The sequence below is a fragment of the Lepidochelys kempii genome, chromosome 13 (assembly GCF_965140265.1).
Source record: "Lepidochelys kempii isolate rLepKem1 chromosome 13, rLepKem1.hap2, whole genome shotgun sequence".
Classification (NCBI taxonomy): Eukaryota; Metazoa; Chordata; order Testudines; family Cheloniidae; genus Lepidochelys; species Lepidochelys kempii.
The window spans coordinates 3,327,859-3,344,153 of record NC_133268.1 but is presented as its reverse complement, the minus strand read 5'-3'; the positions used below and the strand labels follow the sequence as shown (position 1 = coordinate 3,344,153).

The 16,295-nt window shown below is 46.9% G+C and overlaps 1 protein-coding gene across 2 annotated transcripts; it reads left to right on the top strand.

Moving 5' to 3' along the window:
* The first annotated feature begins 417 nt into the window (after positions 1–417).
* Positions 418–15,428, top strand: NSFL1C (NSFL1 cofactor). 2 transcript variants are annotated; one of them, XM_073308852.1, is made up of 9 exons: positions 419–573; positions 3,638–3,735; positions 5,597–5,671; positions 8,922–9,087; positions 9,465–9,557; positions 10,289–10,398; positions 11,122–11,259; positions 12,067–12,231; positions 13,450–15,428. In XM_073308852.1, exons 1-9 carry the CDS (start codon positions 472–474, stop codon positions 13,610–13,612), a joined length of 1,110 nt encoding a protein of 369 aa, XP_073164953.1. In that variant the 5' UTR covers positions 419–471; the 3' UTR covers positions 13,613–15,428. The 2 variants fall into 2 exon arrangements, with proteins under 2 accessions (XP_073164955.1, XP_073164953.1); XM_073308854.1 differs by lacking the exon at positions 9,465–9,557 and having other exon boundaries at positions 418–573.
* Positions 15,429–16,295: the final 867 nt, after the last annotated feature.

The window sequence follows — 16,295 nt, the reverse complement described above, 5'->3', positions numbered from 1 at the left end:
CATCCCGCGAGCTCGGCGGAGCCGGGGTCCTGACGCACCCCAGGAGAGGCGCCCTAAGCCCCGGCGCCGGCTGGCCCTGGAACGGTCCGTGTCTCTCCCTCCCTTGGCCCAGCTCCTGGGGGTGTGATTGGGGGTCAGATGCAGGAGGGGGCTGAGCACCCAGCAGGGACCTTGGTGGGACGGGACCCACGTGGGAACCGGGGGCAGGCGGTTGAACTGGGGACCCCAGGGGCCCCTGCGTTTCCATCTCCCCAGGGGCCCCTGCGTTTCCATCTCCCCCCAGCAGAGGGCAGCGTGTGTCCGCCTCTGCGCCCGGCCGGAAGCCTCCCGCTGCCCGTCGCGCTGGGGGCCGGCAGGTGGCGCTGTGGGCGGCGCGCGTTTCCGCACGGAGGGCTTTGAGTGCTGCACGCCCGGCCCGCCAGGCGCGGCCTCCGGCGCGGGCCGGGGGGGATTGGCCGCTGCACCGGGAAGATGGCGGATCGGCAGGAGGCGCTGAGGGAGTTCGTGGCCGTGACCGGGACCGAGGAGGAGCGAGCCCGCTTCTTCCTGGAGTCGGCGGGCTGGGACCTGCAGGTAGCGCCGCGCCGGGCCGGGGGAGGGGCCGCCGCGGAACCGCACCGTCATCCCGGCATGGGGGGGCCCGGCCCGGCCTCCCGCCTCCCCCGGGCCCGGCTCGGGCCGACCTCCCCGGCCCCTCCGGCTCGCTCCCCCCATCCCGGCCTCCCCTCCCCGGCGCCCGCCCGCGGCCCCGCCTTCTCCGCCTTCACTGCTGGCCCGGCCCTGCTCCCCTTGCTCCCTACCCCGGCCAGCGCCCCCCGGCGCCTCCCCGGGCTCAGGCCGCTCCTCCTGCCGGGCTGGGCCGAGCCGGTGCCCGCGCGAGCAAAGGGCCCCCCAGGCCTGTTCCCCCAGGCGCTGCACGCCCTGAACTGGCCGCTGGCTCCTCCGTGCAAACCCGTCCCCCGCCCACCAGCCTGCGGAAGACTCGGTCTCCGTCACTCAGGAGCCGTCCTGGAGCTGGTCGCCTCTCTCAAGATGTGGCTGCAGTGAGTTCCCAGCTCTCCTGTAAACCCCTGCAGGCGCCTGTTGCATGCCCTTCGCATCCCTGCCCGTCGCATTTCTTTGGCACATCATTTCATCCAAAAATCTCAGAGCTCCTTACTAGCATTAATTAGGCCTCACAGAACCATTGACATAAGTATTATCCAGATAGGGAAAGGGAGGCACAGTAGTGAAGTGACTTGTCCAGCCAGGTCCACACAGCGATGGAGCCAAGAGTCTTGACTCACAATATTGTGCAGTAATGCCGCCCCCCCCCCATACCTGTTATACTTTAATATGAACTGAAACTCTTTAGAGGCAGATTAAGTCATCAAGCGCAAGAACTGGGAGACAAATCACTTCCATTTTGTAATTTTGAAATTTACAAATATCTGTGTAACTAGTTGAGGCAATCTCCTATTCAGGTAAATAATATTTATCACTGAGTTTTGTTAGCTTGAGGCATAAGATTTTATAGAAGTGTGATTAACCCAAACAGGCTGTGTGGTCATAGAATATCAGGGTTGGAAGGGACCTCAGGAGGTCATCTAGTCCAACCCCCTGCTCAAAGCAGGACCAATCCCCAACTAAATCATCCCAGCCAGGGCTTTGTCAAGCCTGACCTTAAAAACTTCTAAGGAAGGAGATTCCACGACCTTCCTAGGTAACGCATTCCAGTGTTTCACCACCCTCCAAGTGAAAAAGTTTTTCCTAATATCCAACCTAAACTTCCCCCACTGCAACTTGAGACCATTACTCCTTGTTGTATCATCTGCTACCACTGAGAACAGTCTAGAGCCATCCTCTTTGGAACCGCCCTTCAGGTAGTTGAAAGCAGCTATCAAATCCCCCCTCATTCTTCTCTTCTGCAGACTAAACATCCCCAGTTCCCTCAGCCTCTCCTCATAAGTCATGTGTTCCAGCCCCCTAATCATTTTTGTTGCCCTCCGCTGGACACTTTCCAATTTATCCACATCCTTCTTGTAGCGTGGGGCCCAAAACTGGACACAGTACTCCAGATGAGGCCTCGTCAGTGTCGAATAGAGGGGAATGATCACGTCCCTCGATCTGCTGGCAATGCCCTTACTTATACATCTCAAAATGTCATTGGCCTTCTTGGCAACAAGGGCACACTGCTGACTCATATCCAGCTTCTCGTCCACTGTAACCCCTAGGTCCTTTTCTGCAGAACTGCTGCCTAGCCATTCGGTCCCTAGCCTGTAGCGGTTCATGGGATTCTTCCATCCTAAGTGCAGGACTCTGCACTTGTCCTTGCTGAACCTCATCAGATTTCTTTTGGCCCAATCCTCCAATTTGTCTAGGTCCCTCTGTATCCTATCCCTACCCTCCAGCGTATCTACCTCTCCTCCCAGTTTAGTGTCATCTGCAAACATGCTGAGGGTGCAATCCACACCATCCTCCAGATCATTTATGAAGATATTGAACAAAACCGGCCCCAGGACCGATCCTTGGGGCACTCCGCTTGATACCGGCTGCCAACTAGACATGGAGCCATTGATCACTACCCGTTGAGCCCGACAATCTAGCCAGCTTTCTATCCATCTTATCCCTTCTATCCACAGAATCAGTTATCTTGTCATAGAAGGCAATTAGATTAGTCAGGCATGACTTGCCCTTGGTGAATCCATGCTGACTGTTCCTGATCACTTTCCTCTCTAAGTGCTTCAGAATTGATTCCTTGAGGACCTGCTCCATGATTTTTCCAGGGACTGAGGTGAGGCTGACTGGCCTGTAGTTCCCAAGATCATCCTCCTTCCCCTTATATATATTAAGAGCACTGAAAATTCTTCTGATAATCCTAATTTCAGACACCTGAAACTATTCAAAGTCTATGAAATATGCTTAATCGAGATTGTGTATGATATAGACTCCTGTATTTAGCCAGTCAGGTAGAGTGGAAGGATCTGTAAAAGTTATCCACTTGGTCAGAAGGGGTGAAAACCAGTTATTGCTAGCACAGATTCAGCCATGGTATGAACAGGACCTGAAAATTGTAAGTGAATGCATGATCACCTATTTGACCAATTGCCTTTTTCCCTGCAAACTTACCCTCTGGCCATGTCTACACTAGCACATTTAATTAAGGGCTTGTGCATGCTTGGAAATGTACTGAAATAGCTGTTCTGTAATAATTATTTGTGTATAAACCCCCATGAAGATACTCTTATTCTGGAATAAGGCTACCTTTTTCAGATTTAGCTAAATCCACTTTAGAAGTAGAGTAAGCTAAATCAGAAACAAGCAGTCTTATTCTGGAATAAGAGTATCCACACAAGGAGTTATTCCAGAAGAAATGTTTCAGTACATTTCTGAGTGTAGGCAACCCCTAACATGGCAGTAAAAAAACTGGAAGCTGCTAGATGAGCCTTATCTCTGCTTAAGACTCCTGAAGGTGGAAATTGTTTTGTAAAATTCCTTAGAGTAGATGTGGCTTAAGCTATTGGGCGTGACAAAAGTTCTAAGTAAATGCAGTATTTTAATCTTTTTAATGGATATAGTTCTGACATCTTTCTGACAGCAATGATGTACGAGATGATCGGTCGTCTTCTTAAAAGCCGCTGTAATTCTGTCCTTTCAGATTGCTCTAGCTAGTTTTTATGAGGACGGGGGTGATGAAGATATTGTAACGCTTCCTCAGCCAACTGCCAGCTCTGTGTCCAGAGGCACTGCACCCAGGTGAGGAGAAACTTTGCAAATTATATGGGTCTGCTCATTAAGCAGTTATACATGTGGGAGTGGAAGCCACCTATCGAAGTACTTACACTATGCCCATCACATTGCTGTATGACCCTTATCAGAGAAGACATCCATGAATTTTGTTCAGCTTTATTTCGTAAGTTTCATTAGCCTTTGTGAAACCCCAGCAGTGTTGTATTCCCCTACCTTGGATGTGATTGCACATCTTATGCAAAGAATTTTGTAGAATGATTTTACCTCATTGCTCAAGAAGAATGGATTATTCTATTTTAGTTTGCTTTGGGGCCAGAAGAGAACTCAGCAGATCTAAACATTCTCTGTAATACAGAATACTATAATTCTCTAGAATAGTTTGCAATTCTATACGCCGCCTATCTGAGGGTGTCAAGGCACTTTACAAGCTTGAATGAATTTGGCCTGATTTTGTCCCTGTGAAATAGGAAAATATTATCCCCATTTTACAGATGAGGGATCTGAAGCACAGAGAGTTCTCATCTGATTGGTAGTTGTCTGTGTAAAATGAATTTGATGGTCTAAGTGCAGATTCTAGTGGGTAAGTGTCCACATCACAAAAAATCGCCATTTCAGTTAGCTCCCTAGTAGGTAGCTCCGCAGAAACACAGAGGATCAACAGACATGTAACCTGAACTCCGTTCACCTTTAACAGAGGCTCCGTAAACAGGGCCGCGTTAGATACCTTGCATTTTTCGGGATTATGCCATAACTATTCTGTGGATAAATAAAGGTTCCTAAATCCAGTACATCTGCAGGGAAATGACTGAAGCTTTGTTACGTTTGTTGTGTTCGTGACCCCTTATCAAGCATTGTGCGTACACTCACCTGGTATTTGTCGATGTAATGGGGAGAGGATGAGATACTTGGAGACTGATTCACCATTCTTACACCAATGTGACTCGATGGTCTAGTGGAGTGATGAATCAGGTCCGTAGGGTTGGAAGGGACCCAGATTAACCCACTGTATAAATGCAGAAATTCTTCTACTCCAGCTTTCTTCAATCCAGGTTCCTTTTTTTTGTCTTGTACAGAAACCTTTCAGATCTTTCTTTATATATCATAAAGACACAAAAGGCACAAAACTGTTTGTTTCTAGTGATCTCTTAGATATGTTTAGACTATTCTAAGAGTGTATGTTGTTTTTAATTGAAGTCAGGGAGGGAGCTAAGTGTTGGGCAGTGGTTCCCAAACTTGTTCCGCTACTTGTGCAGGGAAAGCCCCTGGTGGGCCGGGCTGGTTTGTTTACCTGCCGCGTCCGCAGGTTCGGCCAGTCGCGGCTCCCAGTGGCCGCAGTTCTTTGCTCCAGGCCAATGGGAGCTGCTGGAAGCAGGGGCCAGTACGTCCCTCAGCCCGCGCTGCTTCCAGCAGCTCCCATTGGCCTAGAGCAGCGAACCATGGCCACTGGGAGCCGTGATCGGCCGAACCTGTGGACACAGCAGGTAAACAGCCCGGCCTGTCAGGGGCTTTCCCTGCATAAGCGGCGGAACAAGTTTGGGAACCACCGGTGTAGGATATTAGGATAGTCTTCCTTATTTTGACAACAGTCCCCAAGAGGGAAAGAGCAGATGGACTTTGCTGAATGGTTAATGAGGACAGCAATAGTACCTGTCCCCTCTGAGCTGCCATTTGATCAGTATATAGAGGGTGTTTAATTAGTGCAAGAACTGAAGTTCAGTGGAAATAAATTCTGTTTAACCCAGATGCATAGTAGAGGACAGAAGCACAACATAACAGCCACTTTCCTGCTTTATAGTTCACGTTACATGTCTGATATCTATCTATCTCTTTGGGGAATGTGTGCGCTTATTTGGTTATCTTTTTACAGTGACCACCGGGTGACATCATTCAGAGACCTTGTTCATGCTCAAGAAGATGATGATGAAGAGGAAGAGGGACAACGGTCAGTCTCCGGTTAAATATATAAACCACATGGTCTTTTATCTTGTGGGAGAGTATGGAACTATACAGAACCTTCTTTAAATCTGTGTTTTAATCGCTACTGACGAGTCTCCGGTTTTCATGCTCACTGAGTCTTATTCTGAAAGGCTAGTCAATGAAAATGATGTCTGCAAGGACAGGCTTAGCACTGTTTGTAGAAATTCTCTGTACTGGTTTGAGAGTTGTGAGATGTTAAATTCAGTGGTGATCAGTACAGTTCTGAATGCATGTCCTTCTCCCCATTGTTGAGAGAAGTTAATCCCAGGGCTTGCAAAATGAGTGTTTGCATTTTTGCTAGAGCAGTGAGCCCCAGCACTCCCATGTCTTTGTTTGTGATGCTGCTGTATGGGAATGCAGTTGCAGTTCCCCTTTTCATCTGGGTTTTTCCCTTCTTTTGAGCATCATTTAGGAAATGTTAGTGGGAAATTTCCTGCAGTGACAGCTATAATGACAGCTAGCGAGGAGAGCTTTAAACTAGATTCAAAAGGGGCAGGTGATAAAAGCCCACAGGTAGGTACAAAAAAAAGTGATGTTAACAGAGGACTAAATATGGGGCGGGGGTCATTGGAGCTACATGAGGGGTAGCAATGGGGGAAGCTGCTCAATAGCTTAGCTGTCCGTATACAGAAATGCAAGGAATATGGGGAGTAAACCGGAAGAACGTGAAGTATTCCATAAACTAAATTATGACTTAATTGGCATCACAGAGACTTGGTGGTATAGTGGGGTTATGGCTTGTTCAGGAAGGATAGGCCAGGGAGAAGGTGTTGCATTGTACCTCAATATGTACTCTTGTTCTGAGGTCCAGAAGGAGGTGAGAGTCAAACCAGTTGAAAGTCTCTGGATGAAGATAAAAGGAGGGGAAAAAATGGGTGATGTCATGGTCTACTGTAGACTAACAAATCAGGAGGAAGAAGTGGATCAGGCATTTTGAGAACAAATAACAGAAATATGCAAAACACAAGTAGTAATGGGGGACTGTAACTACCCAGTCACTTGGTGGAAAAATAATACAGCAAAACCCAAAATATCCAATAAGTTCTTGGAATGTATTAGAGGACAATTTTTTGTTTCAGAAAGTAGAGGAAGTAATCGATGGGACAGCCATATTAGATTTGATTCTGGCTAGCAAGGAGGAATTAGTTGAAAATCTGAAGGTTCGGAGCAATTTGGGTGAAAATGATCATGAAATGATAGATTTCATGATTTTAAGGAATGGAAGGAGTGAAAGTGAAAGTAACAATGGACTTAAAAAAGCAGACAGTAACAAACTCAGAACTGGTAGGTAAGGTCCCAAAAGGAGTTCAGGAAAGATGGCAGTTTTTCAAAGAGACAGTATTAGGGGCTCAATAGCAAACCATCCTGATGCGAGAGGAAGAATAGTAAGGGTATGTCTACTGTAAAGAAACACTTGCTGCACCAAGTCTCAGAGTTCAGGTCAACTGACGCAGGCTCACAGGGCTTGGGCTGTAGAGCTAAAAATAGCAGTGTATATGTTCTGCCTTGGGGTGGAGCCTGGACTCTGAAACCCATATGTCACCCACATGACGTTCTGGTAAGCAAATTAGGAAATGTGGTCTAGATTGAATTATTATAAGATGGGTAAACAGCTAGTTAAGACTGTACTCAAAAGGGTAGTTATCAGTGGTTCACTGCCAAACTGGGAGGGCATATCTAGTGGGGTCTGCAGGGTCAGTCCTGGGTCTGATATTGGTCAGTATTTTCATTAATGACTTGCTTATAAAATTTGTAGATGGCACCAAGCTGGGGAAGGGATTGCTAGCACTTTGGAGGACGTGATTAGAATTCAAAATGACCTTGACAAACTGGAGAATTGGTCTGAGATCAACAAGATTCAATTTAATAGACAAGTGCAAAATACTGCACTTAGTTAGAGAAAATCAAATGAACAACTACAAAATGGGAGATAACTGGCTAGGAAGTAGTGCTGCTAAAAGGAATCTGGGGGTTGTAGTAAATCACAAATTGAATGAGTCAAAAATATGAGTCTGCAGTTGCTAAAAAGGTTAATATTCTGGGGTGTACTAACAGGAATGTTAAAAAGACACGAGGTAATTGTCCCCCTATACACAGCACTGGGGAGGCCTCAGCTGGAGTACTGTGTCCATTTCTGGGCGCTGCACTTTAGGAAAGATGTGGACAAATTGAGGAGAATCCAAAGGAGAGCAACAAAAGGGATGAAAGGTTTCGAACACCTGACCTATGAAGAAAGGTTAAAAAACTGGGCGTGTTTAGTCTTGAGAAAAGAAGATTGAAGGGCACTTGATAAGTTTTCCAATATGTTAAGGACTGTCATAAAGAGGACACTGATGAGTTGTTCTCCATGTCCACTGAAGGTAGGACAAGAAGTAATCCACTTAATCTGCAGCAAGGGAGATTTAGGTGAGATATTAGGGAAAAAATTCTAACTATAAGGATAGTTAAGCACTGGAATAGGCTTCCAAGGGAGGTTGTGGAATCCCTGTCATTGCAGGACTTTAAGAGCGAGTTAGACAAACACCCTGTCAAAGATGGTCTCAGTTTATTTGACTGTGCCTCAGCGCAGGGTGCTGGACTGGATGATCTCTCAAGGGCTCTTCCAGCCCTATGTGTCTCAGATTCTATAAGTAGTTTATAGGTGACATGCAAAGCAAATTGAATGGAGCCATCACTGTGAGGTGGCCAAGTATATAAACAATCTTACTGATGGGTAGATTAAGGCACAGATCAGTTCAGTGCCTTAACTTGGTGGTGTACCTGGCAGTAGAATTCAGGAGTGCAGATAACCAGTCCCATTAGTCTAGGTTCTCTCCTTTCCCTCTTTCCCTCCCCCCATTTGTTAAATTTGTGAGCTTTAAGGCTAGGAGATTACTTGATTGTCACTAGTTAATACACAGCTTTTCAAACTCTGTTACAGAAGAAGCTGCTGAGTCTGGCAGAGACCTCATTTCATGGTTTTCTGTTCACATCAGTTACAGTGATTGGCCAGAGTAGATGAACACTTCCCAGTAAACTGTATGACTATAGAAGAGAAAGTGAGAATAACCAACTGTGCAAGAGCAAAAACTCTTTGTGTGGGCAGCCACATCCTGGACCTGAAACTCAGTCTGCTCCTGTAACCTCTTGGGGCTTCTCAGGTCCACGTCCTGGAAAATCATTTGTCCAAGTAACTAACCCCAAGTCCCTAGATGATGATTGTTTGTTCTGTTCAGGTTCTATGCTGGGGGCTCGGAAAGAAGTGGGCAGCAGATCGTTGGCCCGCCAAGGAAGAAAAGCCCCAATGAGCTGGTGGAGGATCTGTTCAAAGGAGCTAAGGAGCATGGAGCGGTGGCTGTCGATCGGCCAGCTAAGAGCCCCGGCGAGAGCAGCAGACCAAAAGTGAGGAATGCTGGGGTCTTCTTTCCTTTCCTTATTTAAATCTGTTTTTAATGGAGGTGATCTCCCTCCACCAGCTCAGTGACAGCTGTTCTATATTGGTGAGTGCTGGGATTCTCTTGTAAGGACAGCTACCCCTCCATTAGCGCTGATCTAGCATATGTGCCATAATGGCAAGAAAAGCTAATTCAGGGGGTCAGATGATTCATTGGCTAACAAGTTGGCCACTGCAGCTTTGAGATGTGTTACATAGCTTATAACCATATTGCTGGTACAGTGAAGCCCATGTTTACTCATGGCAATATTCTCGTGAAGGAGAAGCAAGCATTGTCTGGGTGCATATCATTCTGTAATCTCTTCTGCGTGCCTCTCTCTTGTAGCCATTTGCAGGGGGAGGGTACCGCCTTGGAGCTGCTCCAGAGGAGGAGTCGGCCTATGTGTCAGGAGAGAGGAGGCAGCATTCTGGTCAGGATGTGAGTAGCTCTCACCCTTCAACTTTGCAAAGATCTTCCTTAGTGGATTATTTTATTTAGCTACAAAGCATCTGTTTTCCCTCTTGATGAGCCCAGAGAAGGAAATGGACATAGAAGGCTGAGGTGCAGTAAGCCTAGCTTTGGTAAATTCTTAGACTGGAGAGTGCTCTTTCCTCCACTTGTAGATTTAATGAATAATCAAGCGTTCTGTAGGCAGTGTTCTGCTGAAGTGTTACTTAAAAGCCTGGAAGCTCCTCATAAGCTCAAGGACCTTTTCTCAACATTTCTAGCTGTGAAATTAATGCTCCTGAAAGGTGGCATATAGAAAGCACTGGAGAATGAAATTCCCTGTATCCCCAGAGGAGGCGCAGTAGCAGTGCAGACTTCTCTCCTCTACCTGACCAGTGTGTTCCACTGTGAGCTTGGAGAGGCCACCTCTGGGGTGGGTGTGTGGCTCAGTCTACCTGTCCCATGCACTCTTTGGCTTTTTATCCAGACCTGCCAAAAAGAGGGTGATCTGTGATGGTGGCTTTGTATTGGGGAGTGACACCACCAAGCAGCCAGCCAACAGTTTTTCTTTCTTTTGTCTGTGTTGGCTTAGGGAAGTCCCCACAGGGGCACAACCCTCTATCTGAAATTATCCCGCTGGGCAGGCTTTTCACTGCCAGTCGTTGCTATGTTTTATCAAGACACTGGCAAGGAGCTAACTTTTCTGCTTGGGGTGGTTGCAGGTACATATCGTATTGAAGCTGTGGAAGAGTGGATTCAGCCTAGACAATGGGGAGCTGAGGAGCTACCAAGACCCATCCAATGCCCAGTTTCTGGAGTCTATCCGCAGAGGGTATGCAGCATGAGGCTTGGGGGGACCTCTGATGGGATGTGTCTGAGAAGGAAGCGCCTGTACGCTAAAATATAGGAATGTAGGAAATCCAGGGTGCTGGGAATCAGAGCTTAGTATAAATAGCTCATTTAATCTGAAGCATTTTCATTAGTTTCTTAACGTGGTAGCAATGGGGTGGGTAAAATACAGTGGTTGCCTTTACATCAGGTATTTAGCTGTTGAAGCAGCCCCATCCCATGAAGGGATAGGAGACTTTGAGGATTAGAAGTGAGGGAACAGTCTCTTCCATATGTGGGATGCAGACTCCTGAGGATTACAAAAGGCAGGTTATCCTAAACACAGACTAGTGCGAGAAAACTTTCATGTGTGTTATGCCCTGGGAAGATGAGTCCTCCTCAAATCCTGCTTAGCTGATGAGATGATGACTAAAGGATGCTTTGATTCCTGGGGACAGGAGGGAAGGTTTCTAATAGCCTGTGATGGGACTGGCATTTGTGGTGACAGTTCCCTGGGCAGCATAAATAGGAAGCAAGCATTATCTGGGTGCATGTTCTGTAATCTCTTCTGCATGCCTGTCTCTCTTGTAGCCATTGGCAAGGGGAGGGCACCATTTTGAAGCTGCTCCAGAAGAGGAGCCCACCTGTGTGTCAAGACACAACAGAAGGTAGTTTTCAGCTCTTTATCTATGGATTTTATTACAATGCACATTCTTCTTGCTTCCAGGGAAGTCCCAGCCGAGCTCCGCAGGTTAGCACGCGGTGGACAAGTGAACTTGGATATGGAGGACCACCGTGACGAGGATTTTGTGAAATCCAAAGGTGCCTTCAGGGCTTTCACTGGAGAGGGGCAGAAACTGGGCAGGTGAGAAGACAGCAATACTGATTTGGTATCTGCTGCCATAGGCCATCTGAGCTCACACGGTTTCTTTCTTTAACAAAATAGCAGTTGATTTGGCTGTTTGTTAGGGTGACGGAATAGCTGACATTTTATAAGCATTTAATGTTGCAGGTGTTTTTAACAAATACAAAGGACTGGCTTTAACTCCTTGCTGTTAGTTCCCTATTGCAAACCCCTGTGAATCAATTGCAAAACGGCATTGATGGCAGATATAAAGTGTGTTGCAGAGGTCTGAGCACGTGTCTCTGAGCCAGGAACATGAGTTTGATTCCTGGCTCTGCCTCTGATTCTGTGGCCTACGTCAAATCACTTAACCTTTGTTTCCTTGTATGTAAAAAGAGGATAACATATCTGCCCTGCAGAGCGGCGGTACGGTGGTGATTAATCATTTTAATGTTTGTAAATGCTAAATATTGTGTGTGATATGCACCCTCATTAGCAGTTAGTCAAGAGATCAATCCGAAGCGAGGAGATGGGGAGGTAGTAGGGACCATGATTAGATGTCTGGAAGTGTGGGAATGTCTAAGTCAGGTTGAGTGGGGGTTGGATTGGAAGACATTGGAGGTTGTATAATCTGTTGGCTCTGAGAGGTTGGTTTGGAGATTAGATAAGTGTCTGAGGGCCCCTGATGTGTCACCAGTTGGTTCCTGAGTTCCTGTTCTCAGTGCTAATATGTTTGCATCTGTGCCTCTTTTTAAGTGGGAATCCTGATTCCTGGGCCTGGAAAGAGGTGGTTTATAAAACCTGTCCTCTATGTTTTCCTCCTCTTAGCACTGCCCCCCAGGTGATGGGCACCAGCTCTCCAGCACAGCAGGCAGAGAACGAAGCCAAAGCCAGTTCTTCTATCACCATTGATGAATCAGAGCCCACCACCAACATCCAAATCCGGCTCGCTGATGGCGGGCGATTGGTCCAGAAATTTAACCACAGCCACAGGTACAAGGGCAACGGGAAACACAGGTTACTAACTGGGAAGGCCCGAGTGACACTGTGAACTGTACACAGCTGGAGCAGATGTTAAAATCCTGGCTAGCCAGCTAAAGGGAGCTCTGGGGATCCTTCTGTATAGGTGAATAGGAGCAGAATTATTGCGGGGTTTGGTGATTGTTAAATATTAGTAGGATAGGATTTGTTTTCCTAACAGTGACAGCTGTTGAACTGGTGATCTCTCATTTGAACACTTCAGTATTCTCAGTGTAACTGTCTGTAGTGCCAACTAAATTATCCCAAGGTCTTTGGACATCTTCAGATAATTAAGGAACTTAGCTCAGTTGACTTCTTCTGAAAACTTGTTTGCTTAGCCACTCTCTTCACTGCAGATAGCTTGAGAGAGGAGGTTCCCTTTAAAACAGGTTCAGCGGGAGGAGCAAAATTAATTCCATGGAGTCCATTGCTCAGTAGGACTTAAGCATGTGACTTCTGTGCTGGAGTCCTGCTCAGCCAACCATTCTTGGAGAACACAGCTGGTCACCCGTACTTTTCTCCAGTTCTTATAGGAGAACTGAACCACATCTCTGCTCAAGCAGGGGAATCTGGAAGACAAATCTCTTTTCCAGGCCCCCTTGTTATCCACGATGGTATCATGCCCCCTAAGGGATCAGATAATCTGGGATCTGCCTCACTTATGCGGAATGCTGCTCTCCTGCCCATCCAGCAGTTTATAAATTACATTGCACCTTTCATCCTGAAGGGATACCAAAGCATTTTACAAACTATACATGCAGGAATCTCTTGATCCACCGACGTGTCCAGACACCATGGTGATCTGCAGGTATTAAAAACTTACTAGTATAGCCACCAATCACTGCATGTGTTTAAGGCAGGAAGTTACAAAGACTATCTAGTTGTGATCACAGCTTATGCTCAAAGGCTTTAGCCTCACTTGTAATAGGTGGAAAGCAGTTTCATGTGTTATTTCAGGGAACTCGTGTGTCTGTATAGATATGCAACAGAAAATGAAAAGTCATCTTTAAAAGTAGCTTAAATGTGAAATCTGCTTTATGTGGCTTTTGCCGTTTGCTGGTAGTGTTGATGCTGTGACATTGCAGGCTCTTACACCTTCGGGAAAAGGTGTAAGGTTAGTCTGTTTCCCACACATTTGTGCAGTAAATGAAATAACAGGGTCACCATTGTGTGTTTGATCCCCTTGGACAGCATCCGTGACATCCGGCTCTTCATAGTAGATGCCCGGCCAGCGATGGCTGCTACCAGCTTTGTCCTCATGACCACCTTCCCGAATAAAGAGCTGTCTGACGAGGACCAAACCCTGAAGGAAGCCAACCTGCTCAACGCTGTCATCGTCCAGCGATTAATATAATAGAACCCATCTCTCTTCACGCGTCTACCTGCTGTGCGCATGTGTCGTTTCGTCCTGTATGCGCACCTGTGCCACACAGCACAGTGTAACATCTACCTGTAGCTCTGGGTTCTTAGATCTTGGTTGGACTTTTTTCTCATTAGTTGCATTTCCCATGTTTTTGTGATGATCAGTGGACTTTAAAATAAATAAACAAAACAAACCCATTTTGAAAGGGGCTGCAGCCTATTGTGCCAGAAATTCTCCCACTGGAGTTGTCAAAGGTGCTTTATGGATCACGTTACTGACTGCAGAGTGGGAGGGAAGTCTGGTGAAAGGGAGCTCAAAGGAAGTAGTTTCCGTCCATGCTGGGGAAGAACGACTCATAGCAACCCATTACTCTTCGCTCCTCCCAGGCCTTATGCAAAACGCTTCCTTTGTTTCAGTGTGTTAAATAAAAACCATCCCATAAATGGGTGATCTGATTGCCAGGCTGACACTGACATTGGTGTAACACCAGCACTAGCCGATAGATCCTTGGGAAGCCACGGTTCTCTTGTACTGTATGTGGGTTAAAGCTTGGATTTGCATGCAGAGGCGTAAGGTTAATGCTTTTCTCATCCTTTTTCAGAAGTAAAGTTCAAGTTCTGATTTCCCCCTGCCCCCGCTACAAAGTTCTGACATTCCTCACAGGAGAGCCCTGCGGAGGACTGGGGTCCTGCAGGACCCATCACCATACTAGCGGGAACGGGATTAAAAAACAGCCCTGTGTAGGGCTCTACCTCACAGCACCCAGCCTGGTCTCTTGTTTTCTCCCCTCTCTCCACTAAGCAAGACTGGCTGCAGTTTTGCCTTGCTGCGTGCTGGGCTGCTTCATGGCTTTGGGAAGTACAGCCTGCTCCTTGGTTTCCGCCCCAAGAGGGCAGGATGCTGGATCTGCTGTGGAAGTGAATGGAAGTGAAAAGTGATAAAAATGAATACACTTTAACTTAATGGAAAGTAGAGATTTTTGGCAAGGAATTTTAAAAATGAATTGTTGAGATACTGGGAATGGCCAGGGTGTAATTTAAGGCTGTGGGGAAGAGATTAACCCTTAAATTTACTTTCTCACATTTGTTGAGGACCAGTTTAGCTATACACCTTTGTCTGTTTTATTGTTTGCATTTTGGGCTCAGGTCTCTTCTTTTATTAAGAATCTCGTGAGTAAATTCGGTGCTCCTAGAAATGAGGGACTAATGGGATTAGCTTGAGCCAGGTGTAGCTCATGCAGGTTTGCCAGCTAGTGCACCTCATGTCCCAGTGCATCTCACGCCTGACTCCGTGTTCTGGACTTATCCCGTGCAGAGCCTGCAGCTGTGCTGAACCATCAGCTTTGTGACGCCAGCTAATTCGATGCTACACTGAGACCAGTAGTCTCGCTGTGATGCAAGTACCTGAATTGTGACCCCGTGAGTTGTTAGAACATGTGTCCCATTATCCAGGCTTAGTCATGCTGGAGCGTAGAGCTCGAGCACTGTAACCCTACCTCCCCCGATGCTTCACGGTTTCCTGTTCCCCAGTTTTGGTACTTGCAATGAGCAGAGAACAAACACTAGGCACGCCTACGCGGGGGAGGGGTCAGCAGATTCCACAAGTTCAGCATGGGAAACTCGCTTAGCTAGGTGCGTCAAGCACAACAGAGGAGTGAGTAGCGGACCTTAGCAAGGGCATTTGGACAGCACTTACTCTACCGGGGGTTGAATGAATTAGCATTTTTCATGATTAAATGGATACATAATGTACGTAACGGCAAACGTTGTAAATTATTGTGAAAGTGACCATTAAAAAAATAGGAAAATGTCTTCTGACCCTTTCTAACATGATGCATGAAATTGTCCATGTTGTTGAGGAACAGCTGGCATCTGCTTTTGCGCTTTGGGGGTGTGTTGCTAGCAGGTTTGCTCTGTGCAGAACAATCTTCAGCTAATTTGGCATTAACATCTTGGCAGTATTTGCTGTTCCACTGACGGTGAGCCACTCTGAGTTATGGAGTTGGGGTTTTGCACCGATTGTTTAATGCCGGAAGCGGTGATGTGCCATATTTCAGGATAAGGCGTCTGCGTGATCAGCACTAAAAGGAGCTTGAAGGTGGATTTTTCGCCACAGCCAGAGTACAGCCATAGCTGCCTCATGCCAGGACATTTGTTTCAAAGCGATTTGTCAGAGGAGAACTTGGATCTCACAATTGTCTGTCCCAAATGAGCCTGGCTTCTTGTGATGTAATGCCACCAAATGGCGGGCTCACCTCATCTTGCCCTTTAGGGAGAGGGCATACGTAATTAGCCACGTGCCGCAGAGGGTGCAGCTTCCTGAGCGGAGCTAGAGGAGTTTAGTAAAGGAAGAGGCTGGGAAGATAAATCTTCCGTTTCCCCTCTAACTGGTGGTGGTTTTCCAAGAAAACTGAAGCAGGAGGCTCTCTGTCATTTTTGTCTCTGGCTGGGTGTGCCATAATGCATGCAGGGTTATTAAATACATGTCAGCAAGTCAGCATGATTCAGATTAGATTGCTTCAGACTAGGGCTGTGATTAGTCTGGTTCTCCTGGACAACTGAAATAGATTTGTAGCCTGGTTTCTACGAGAACCTTTGAAATCCCATGTGCTGTGATGGTTTCATTATTTGGGGCAGATGGGTGGGAGGGGAAGGGAGAGGGGGTTTGATTTCAG